The sequence below is a fragment of the Bos grunniens genome, chromosome 2 (assembly GCF_055505025.1).
Source record: "Bos grunniens cultivar Pamir isolate PY7600 chromosome 2, Bosgru_T2T1.0, whole genome shotgun sequence".
Taxonomy (NCBI): domain Eukaryota; kingdom Metazoa; phylum Chordata; class Mammalia; order Artiodactyla; family Bovidae; genus Bos; species Bos grunniens.
Genome location: NC_141166.1, coordinates 63,853,088 through 63,863,258, shown reverse-complemented (window position 1 = coordinate 63,863,258; position 10,171 = coordinate 63,853,088). Strand labels below are relative to the sequence as shown.

Below are 10,171 nucleotides of genomic sequence, written 5' to 3'. Positions count from 1 at the left end.
CTTTTGAGGTCCTGGTTAGATGTCAGCTCCCAGCATTGCTCTGCTCCGTAGGGCAGGACTGAGGATGGGCCTTTCCCCACAATTAGGGCTACAGTCCCCTAATTAGTTTTATCAAGAGTCTGAACCAGGAGCATCACGTAAGGTCTAAAGGAAGCAGCAGTCATCATTCTGTCTAGGTGAGCTGAAGACACTCAGGGCTGCCCTCCTCATGCCAGATACAGGGGCACAGGAGGGGATTCATGTGCATCCATGAACATGCACACACACAGGCATGCACACATGCATGTCTGTAACGTAGACATAAAGCCAGCCAACAAGGAATCCAGCTTCAGGCTGCAGGGAACAGCTGGTGGCCACTCTTAAGGGCATGGATAGAATCAAGTCACCCCAGCTGCAAGCTAGGCTGGATTCCTAAAGACATGGCTAAGATGCAGTGTCTCACATCGAAATGCACGCAACCTCAGAGCGTGTACCAGTCCAAGCAGAAGCACTGAGGTGCTGTGTACCACTAGGAAGCACGCATGTACACGCCACCCACCCACAGTGCAACTCTGATGGAGGGAAAAAAAGGAATGCTCCCCTCAGACGCACTCATGCCTGAGTCATTCACAGCCCCAGAAGCCTCCTGAGAGGTGAGACCCAGAGAGGCAGAAAAAGCACGCCAAGTGAGGGCCTAGGAGCCCAGGACTCCTGGCTCTTGGTCACTTGCTTTTCCATCTTCTCTGAGCTGCTGGGGGCTGCCTCCCTCTGCTCCACTGACAACAGCAAAAGAAGCGCTTCCATTTTGCTCATTAACTCGTTAATGATTTTCAGACCTTAACTCATGCAGGCCAGCCCCTGAGGCCGGTCTGGACTTGGAAACTTGTGACGCATTGCTCAGGCAGCTCCACTCTGCTCCTGGGAGAGTCCTTCTAGGTTCATGGTTCTTCCCAAGAAGCCCAAGGTGGCCGAGGAAGGAGGTCACCAGGACAGCATCTGACCTTTGCTTAGTACCTTACACTGAGATTTCTAACTCCATGCCCATCCTGCTCTTTCCAAAGGACTACCATCCCTTCCCCATTCCAAAGCCCATATTTTTATTATAAAGGGGAGACTCGGTAACCAGGAAAAGGTTTATCACAACCCTGCAGACAACTGCCCAGCAAAGAAATGCAATGGACTGAGAAAAAGCACTCCACTGTAGGTTTCTGGTTCAAGACAGTGGCTCTGGTGCACGGTACGTCTTCTGTCCCTTGGGGGATCCCTTTTAAAATTTGTTGCTGCCAAGGAGCAGCCACAGCTCAGAATACGTGGGGGTGGAGGGGACTGTTCTGGGAGGGGTCACCCTGTCCAGCAGGCCCAGACGCTGGACTCAGAGCACACAGGAAAGACAGTGGACAGGAGTGAAAAGGCCACAGCTTTGCTGTACTTTAATAAAATGAAAAAAAAAAAAAAGACGCAAAATCCAAACACCTGCAGCTAGCTCCTCTGACCCCTGTGGAAGCAACAAACTGCTGAATTGGGCAGCTAAAACATTTTGGTACCAAATGACTGTGTATTCTTCTTTGGTATTTATTATCTTCTACTTCTGTGTAAGCTACAAGACTGAACTATAACCATTAGAAGGTAAGCAGAGCTGATGCAGTGTGCATTCCAGATGAAAGACTCCACCTACAGCAAACTGAAGGTCACAGATCTTGACTGGACCCTTATTTTGAATGAAGAAATAAAAATAAAATATTAGCCTACCACATTTTTAGAATTAAGATTTTAGCCTGTCATCACTTGGCCTGGGAAGTGGCATCTCTTGGGTCTAGTGAACTGTAGACATCTCAAAATGCCAGAAGTCACAAGACCAATAATCTAGTTCTGGTTCTGGGGGACCTTGGGCAAGTTTTTCTACTTCTGTGTGACTTGGTTTCCTCAAAACAGAAAATGATTGATCCTGACCTTTCCCTAGGACCGATGTGTGGAGCCATGTATCAGAAAGGCTGTAGATCATCAGAGTGATGTCACCCGGTACTGTTGAAACAGGGAAAGGGGGAGACAGAAAAAAAAAGAAGAGAAAGCCATTTGTAAAACTGGTGGAGCCAAACATGGGCTGAAAAAAAAAAAAAAAAAGGTGAGCATCCTAATGACAGTCCCATGTCGCAGAGAAAAAGATCCAGTAAGAATTAGGGGCCATGATCAAGGGTATAAAGACAATTCTATGGGGACCCCAATAGTGTTTTCAACAATTGGTGCTGGGACAGCTGACTATCTACATGCAAAAGAATGAAGTTGGACCCATACTTCACATCATAAATACAAATTAATTCAAAATTAATCAAAGACTACTGGAGAGCTAAAACTATAAAAATTGTTGGAAGAAAACATAAATCTTCTTGACCCTGGATTAGGCAATAGTTTCTTAGGTATGACATCAAAAGTACAAGCAACAAGAGAAAAATGGTATCTTAGAGATCATCAACATTAAAAACCTTCGTCCTTCAAAGGACATCATAAGAAAGTGAAGACAAGCCCCAGAAGTGGCGAACAGTTTGACACTTCATATATCTGATAGAGGGCCTACATCTAAACTCTACACACTCCTACAACTCAATAATAAAAAGACAAATAAGCCAACTGCAAATAGGCAAAGGATATGAATATACATTTCTCCAAAGAAGACGGCCAGTAAGCACATGAAAAAATACTCAACATCATTAGCCATCAGGGAGATGCAAACTGAAACTCCAATGAGACACCACTTCTATCATCAAAATGACATTGGGATGCTATCATCAGAATGCCAGATACTAGCAAGTGTTGGTGAGGATGGAGGAAAACTGGAACCCTCATACACTGCTGATGGGAATGTAAAATGATGCAGCTGCTTTGGAAAACAGTCTGGCAGTTCCTCAAAAAGTTAAACATAGAGTTACTAAATGACCCAGCAATTCCAGTCATATGTATATTCCTAAAAGAAAACACACCAAACTGTGTACAAATACTTCATAGCAGCATTATTCACAATAGCCCCAAGACAGAAACAACTCAAATATCCATCAAGTGATGGATGGATAAACAAAGGCAGTCCATCCATGGAGTGAAATATTATTAAGCTATAAAAAGACCGAAGTACTGATACGTGTTCAATATGGATGACCCTAGAAAACACTATGCTAAGTGAAAAAAAAAGACCACGAAAGACCACATATTGTATGATTCCATATACATGATATGTCTTAGGTGATGAAAATGTTCTAAAATTGATTGTGGTGATTCTGTGAATTGACTAAAAAAATCACAGAACTGTACACTATAAAGAGGTAAACTGTATAGTATGTGAATTATATCTCAAGAAGGCTGTTACATGCTCCCCATCCCCCCACCCCCAAAATGGGAAGGGAATGAGAAGCCTGTCCTTACAGAGCAGTAGATCATACCTGTGGTCCAAGCGTTATTATTACCAGAGCTCCTTTCACTCTCAGAAATGCCCTGGTTTTAATGACAAATCTGTATTATTACCCTATCACTATGTGATATCAGGCAGGTGGCTTTGCCCCTCTAGGCTTCAGTTTCTCTGTCTCTAAAACAAGGTCTACCCAGTTATGATCATCTCTATATTCCCCCAAAGCATGCTATTCCCCAAAAGCTCCACTTGAAAGGCTGTCAGATCCTGCTCAGCTGGTCACAGTGCTCACCATGCTTTGTTAGATGAACCTACATTAGCAATATAGATCACAGGGTCCCAAGAGACAGGCACTAATTCCTGGTTATCTAAGAAAGGTGATCCAACCATTCTAATGCAGGAGAAATGCCCAAACACAGCCTCTACAAATGAAAAGAAAGAAACCTTCAAAGGGGAGCCTGCCCAGAAGATACAACATCCCTAGGGAGCTTGGGAAGGTTGGTGGTCTTCTCTAAATGGGATTTGGTGAGTCCATCCAAGAGGACTGGGCATCAGGAGAGTCATGGTCATGTGATCCTACAACAGGATGTTCACTTCCTAGTCCTCCTCTACTCAAGACTGCTTAGGAAATAAACTTACACCCAAAAAAAGCCCAAGAGGAATTATTTGGTTCTCTTCCCTTTTATACTCATGAGAATATGCCTAAAAATAGTCTTTTCAGCCTCGTCCTCTCCTCCCCAAGGGCCTTAGAATCAGGTGTGTGTGGCTCCGTAGTGTCTACCCCAGCAATGGAGAAATGCAAGGCCCCCTCTGGGCTGTGAGCAGCAGCAGACACTTAGAATCAAGGTCGATGTGAAAAGAAGCAGAAGGCACAGGTCAACCCAACACCCATCCAGCCTATCCAGGAACAGGAAGGACAGATGCTCACCAGGATCACCAAGATGGGAAACCGACACGGAGACAGGACACTCTCAAACCACCCCCACGTAGTCAGCCGCCCGGGGACCCAACCAGTTAGCAGAGAAGAGGGTGAAGGCCTGCGGGAGAGGCAGAGCCTTCTCTGAGGCAGGAGAATGGGCGGAAGGAGCCGGCACAGGTGGCACCCGGGTACCTGGTGAACTAGCCTCCAACCAGGGGAGCAAGAGGTTTCAGAGCAGATGGCCCCCGTTGGCCTTTTCAGATCGAAGGACTGGGAAAAAGAACAGGAAACTGTCCCAAAGCTGGGGGCTAAGAGGAGGGGAGAGAGGAGCTGCTGGCTTTCTGCCCTCCAGACCCGCAGCCTCCACGGGTCTGTGGCTTTCACGGGCTGAGCCAGGTCCCTCCTCGCCACAGCTTCCAGGGGTGTGATATCTACAGCCAAGGGGGTCCGTGGGGCTGGGGGTGGGAAGCAGCCGCCCACTCTGCATCTGCTCAGAGGCCGCATTTCAGGATGACGTGGTAGCCGTCGTTGCTCTCGGCTGCAAGAGACAAACACTGAGGTGTTAAGGGAAGAAAGGCAGGCGTGACGGTTTCTGGGAGCCATGGGGTTGGGGTACCAGCAGACGCTCTGCATGGATGCTGGCAGAGGCCACCAAAATAAGACTGCACAGAACAAAGATAACAGCAGAGATCCCAATGCACACCTTCTCAGCTGCCTTGGTGAGCTTCTTTTTAATAGTGGGCTTTCTGCCACAGCCCAACACCCAGGGACTAAAGGGCCTGTGGGTAAGGAGGCTGTGGGTTTGATGGCTGCCCGGGTCTCTGAAGGCACTTGGTGGCTGGATCGAGAGAACAAGGGGAGGAGACTGTCCTTGTCACGGTCCAGGGTCTATGGCCCAGTGAGGGGCTTTCATTCCTGTATAACTCCACACACTCATCTGCCCCAGCCCTCTGGGGTTGGGGGGAGGGGGTCATAGCTGGTCTCCCCTTTCTCCTGGTAGAGGAGTTCCTTCTCAGACCCCTTCCTCGGGTGGGCCCTTCATGTCCCCCCCACCTCCACACACAGCCCCAGGTTCCCATTCCAGGGGGCCTGGAAGCTCAAGTGCTACTGTGCTCCACGCCTGCTCCTCCTGGAGACCCCACACTTTTTTTTTTTTTTTTTGGACATGCAGCATGTGGGCTCTTCATTCCCTGACTCTGACCCTCTGACCAGGGATTGAACCTATGCCCCCTGTATTGGAGGTGCAGAGTCTTAGCCACTGGATCATCAGGCAAGTCCCAGACTCATACTTTAGAGCAACTCAAATGTGTTTTACTTCTCCTAGGCACTGGGTTCATGCAGCACACAGTGAATGGCCAAGATTTCACTTTCACAGTGACCTTGGGGCTCACCTCTCCAGTTCACACATTTCCGAGGCTGAGTTTCCCGGTAACTGTGTGTTTCTTTTCCCCGGAGGATGTTTCCAAGTGACACTCACTCAAGGGCTCCCCATCCCAGCCCCACTCACTGGCCTGCTCTCCCCTCACCCAGTTAACCCAGGGGGTGAAGCCAATATCCTTTAATTAAATAAGAGAGGGCAGGGAGGAGCAGGTTTTACCTTTTAAGGTACTGAGGATGAAACAGGATTCATCTTGGAAATTCTGCACCATCTGAAAGGCAAAAGAGAGACCATGTCACTTCAGCAACGAGTTCAGAGAATGAAAAGCCTCAGTGACGCAGAGCCCAGCCACTCACAACCATCAGAAACGAGAGGAGCCGCATTGACACACACACAGGAAGACAGTTATGTCTTACTTTCACGGAGGAAATATGATGCAGAGTCAATGGACAGAGCAATTACAGTTGTTTGCTTTTTTTAATTTATTTGGCTGTGTGGGGTCTTACTTGCAGCATGCAGGATCTTTTTTAGTTGCGGCATGCAAACTCTTGCCTGTGGCATGTGGGATCTAGTTCCCTGATCAGGGATTGAACCCGGACCCCCCGCACTGGGAGTACAGAGTCTTAGCCATCGGACCACCAGGGGAAGTCCCGCAATTACAGTTTTGAGTAACAAAAGACTGAATGTAAAGGACAGAAGAACCCTGGAAGGGAATTAAAATGTCAACATTTCATACAAGACTCCATTGTTACTGATTTTCTTTCATTTTTGAGTTTTCTGAGTGATGGGGTCTTCCAATCCCTCTACAGGACACATTATAGGAGCAGATGTGTGTAAAACAGCACCAGATAAAAAACTAAAGTGCTTTACACAGGGAACTACATTCAATATCTTATAATAACCTACAATGGAAAGACTCTGAAAAAGAGTATCTATTAATGTATGGAGGCTCAGCTGGTACAGAACCTGCCCACCAATGCAGGACACACAAGAGATGAGGATTTGATCCCTGAATCAGGAAGATCCTTTGGAGAAGGAAATACAACGTACTCTAGTATTCTTGCCTGGAAAATTCCATGGACAAAGGAGACTGGCAGGCTACAGTCCATGGGGTTGCAAAGAGTCGGACACGACTGAGCGCACACGTGTACACACACACACACACACACACACAGATGTATAACTGAAATCACTGTGCTGTATACCTGAAACTAACAATATCGTGTGTTCAGTTCCCTGTGGCAAGAACCGAATAACGATTCACCAGCCCCCTCTCTCTGGAACTTTAATTAATAGCCCAGTGACCTTGGACAAGAAAACTTCCTGTCTCCAGGCCCTGTCTGTCAAACGAGGCTGTAAATATATATATAACCAGGATGCAGAGCAATAGGAGCTGGCATCCTCTCTGGGGGGGCATCCATCGAGACAGCTGCTTTCTAGGACTGTCCACAGGAGCCAGCACAGAGGACCCCACATATCTCTCCTATAGACAGGTGCCCCAGCCAACCTCCTGCACACACACACACACACAGCACACCTAAGGATGTTGAGAACAGCACCGTGTGTATGAGTGAAAGCTAGAAACAGCCCCCTGTCCCTCAATAGTAGAAGCAGCAGCAACTGTGACCTGATCACACCCGGGCACTCAGCAGGGCCCGCGACCCCCAGCAACACTCCTCAAAGTACATGAACCACAAACTGTAAGTCCTGAAGAATACACTCCTATTCCACTTATATGAAGTTTTATTGTTTTTTAATATAAATTTATTTTAATTGGAGGTTAATTACTTTACAATATTGTATTGGTTTTGCCATACATCAACATGAATCCACCACAGGTATACACGTGTTCCCCATCCTGAACCCCGCTTCCTCCTCCCTCCCTGTACCATCCCTCTGGGTCGTCTCAGTGCACCAGCCCCAAGCATCCAGTATCGTGCATCGAACCTGGACTGGCGACTTGTTTCATATATGATATTATACATGTTTCAATGCCATTCTCCCAAATTTGAAATTAATATATTGAGGAAGAACCAGGGAATACAAAATTCAGACCAGTATGTGGAGGGGAATGTGGAATTAGTTCACAAAGGGGCTTCCAACAACACTGCACTAACCTGAGTGCAGGTATTGAGTATTTCAAACTCTACAAATGAGCTTCCTATACTCTAAACATGTATGCTATATTTCACAATACATATTTAAAGAATATGAAAAATACACATACCTACCTAAACACACCACAACACACACACTGGCCCACAGGACAGCAAAACCCGTTTACCAATTAAAAAGTGCAACCTACATTTTATTGCCTGCTCTGGCTGATGGCCCCAAATCCTGCACATCCATCTACCTGTCGACCCCTGCCCCTCCCCCAGGCCTAATGACGCGTGAAGTACATTTACGCTATGCTGCCGGCCGGTTCCTTCGGGGACTCTTGGCAGCCCCACCACTGGAGCATGCCAAACCTGACGCAGGGCCCACACGGGCTTAATCAGTAACTGCCTTGTTTAATGAAGTGCCCTTGCACCCCAGGGGCCGGCTGTGCGACTGGCCGGGCTGCCTCCAGTGCTCCGGGCAATTAAGAACCAAAGGTTTCCAATTGATTCGAGGTTAAGAGGCAAGGGGACTTCGGAGGAATTAGAGTCACCTACTTAGCGGAGGTGGTGTTGAGTTCTATTCTCTGCTTCACTGGCTTAACTGCCTGCTCCAGCGGGGCATGGGGCAGGCTGGGGAAGGAACCCCCTTAAGGGACTGGTTACATTGCAAGGGTTCCATGAATTCTTGGCTTTTGTCTTCACGACAGAAATGCGTTGTGAATGCGTTGTGAGATCAGACCACTGCCTGATGCTCAGGGCGCTTTAACCTTCCTGGCTATTCTAAAGTATGTGCTCAGGCCAGTAGCTCTGGGCTTCGTGTGCTTTATCTATGAAATGAGGGCTGAAGAACAGCCACCCTAGATTTGAATGTGACAATGTGAAAGCAATTCTGAGCTGATGACAAAAATAACAAGTTACAGATCAAGTCCCTTGTTCAAATGGATCCTGGGTGTGTGTTTTAAAAACCCATACCTACACACACTTTGGCAAGTGACAGACACACACAGACACAAAATTATCCTCCCTGATCACATCAAATCTAATCTAAACTCTTCAAGGAAAAGAGAGAGGGGAAGAAAAGGGCCTTTCATGCTTGCCGCCTTCTGGTTTATGCTGCCTGATTTCTTACACAAATTGTGAATTACTTTCTAATTAAAAAGGAAGGAAAATACCACCTTGTCCACTCCCAGGATGAAACTCCCATGAAACAGGGGACTCAGGACTCCTGTGTAGGGAGCTCCGGCAGTCATGATGACAACATTAGTAATGCTACTGATGATAATGACAGTTTATGCAGATCCTTAAAAACCTTATACGTTATATGTTATCAAATTTAAAGCTCTCTCTCCAACACTTTTTGCCCCCCAAAACAAATGCTTAGCTAATTTAGCATCTCCTGGTACCTGCCACTGTTTCTTCTTTTATCCTTACTACAACCTGCTCTTTGGGTAGAATTATCCCCATTTTGGAGACATGGAAACTGAGGCTCAAAGACATTGCATAGATTTGCCCAAGGTCACCTGGCTATGAGGAGCCAGTCTAGGTGGAGACTTCAGCTCGATTCCAAAGCACACCTTCTCCCTGCCTCCCCTACCACCATTCCTGGACTGTTTCCTTCATCACTCTCAGTAGGTTGCCCGTTAGTGGGTGGAGGGTCTGCTGCAGGCTGGGCTGGGGTTCCTTCTGCCACTGCTCCCATTAGCACAGCTCTGTGCAGAGGCCTCATTTCAGGAGTGGTCAGAGAGCCTGCCGTCTCAAAGCTCGAACTCCGCTGCTCTGGGCCACCTGTGTTTCTACCACAGCCTGAGCTCTTATGAGCTGTCCACCCTGGGGCCATTATGCAACCTCTCTGTGCCGGCTTCCTATCTGTGAAATGGGCTCATGACAGCACCTGCCCCACAGGGAGGCTGGCAGGACTGAATGAGTCACTTAGAAGACTGCACAAACATCGTGAGCACTGCCGAAATGCTAACACTCATCATCAACATTATTACTAAGAGAAAGGGTCCAGCACAGGACAAACTCAAAAGCTTCTATTCTACAACATGCAGGAATGCTAAACCGCATCAGCAAACCCGTTTGATGACCCCCGCTGGAACCAGCCGTGGAATCTGATCACTCTGGCGCACCGTCACAGCTGGGCTGTGTTCTGAACCTGTGTCCTCTCTCAGGGGCTGCCTGTGCCCTGCAGAGGCTTGTGTGGCCAGGGACAGACCCCGGAAGGCTGCGGCAGGCACCTTCACCGCTCAGCACAGGACGCTTCTGTTACCTAAGAGCCAGGTCATCTCATCAACCCAGCCCATCTCACATCCCCCAAGGCTGCCGCCCGCGCCGATGAGCACCTGCGTCCTCACTGCCCTGCCTGGCAGGGTCCTGAAGCAGCGGTGCAGGGCACCTGG

The 10,171-nt window shown here is 47.9% G+C and overlaps 1 protein-coding gene across 8 annotated transcripts in view; it reads right to left on the bottom strand.

Moving 5' to 3' along the window:
* Positions 1 to 1,383: 1,383 nt before the first annotated feature.
* TFCP2L1 (transcription factor CP2 like 1) overlaps positions 1,384 to 10,171 on the bottom strand; it is a 64,870-nt gene continuing 56,082 nt past the window's right edge. For all 8 annotated transcript variants that reach the window (XM_086349201.1, XM_086349230.1, XM_086349210.1 and 5 more), the window contains 2 exons: positions 5,890 to 5,941; positions 1,384 to 4,830 (listed from right to left, as the gene is read on the bottom strand). In XM_086349201.1, coding sequence (XP_086205327.1) covers positions 4,784 to 4,830; positions 5,890 to 5,941 — 99 coding nt within the window. In that variant the 3' untranslated portion in view covers positions 1,384 to 4,783. The remainder of the gene's footprint in view (positions 4,831 to 5,889; positions 5,942 to 10,171) is intronic.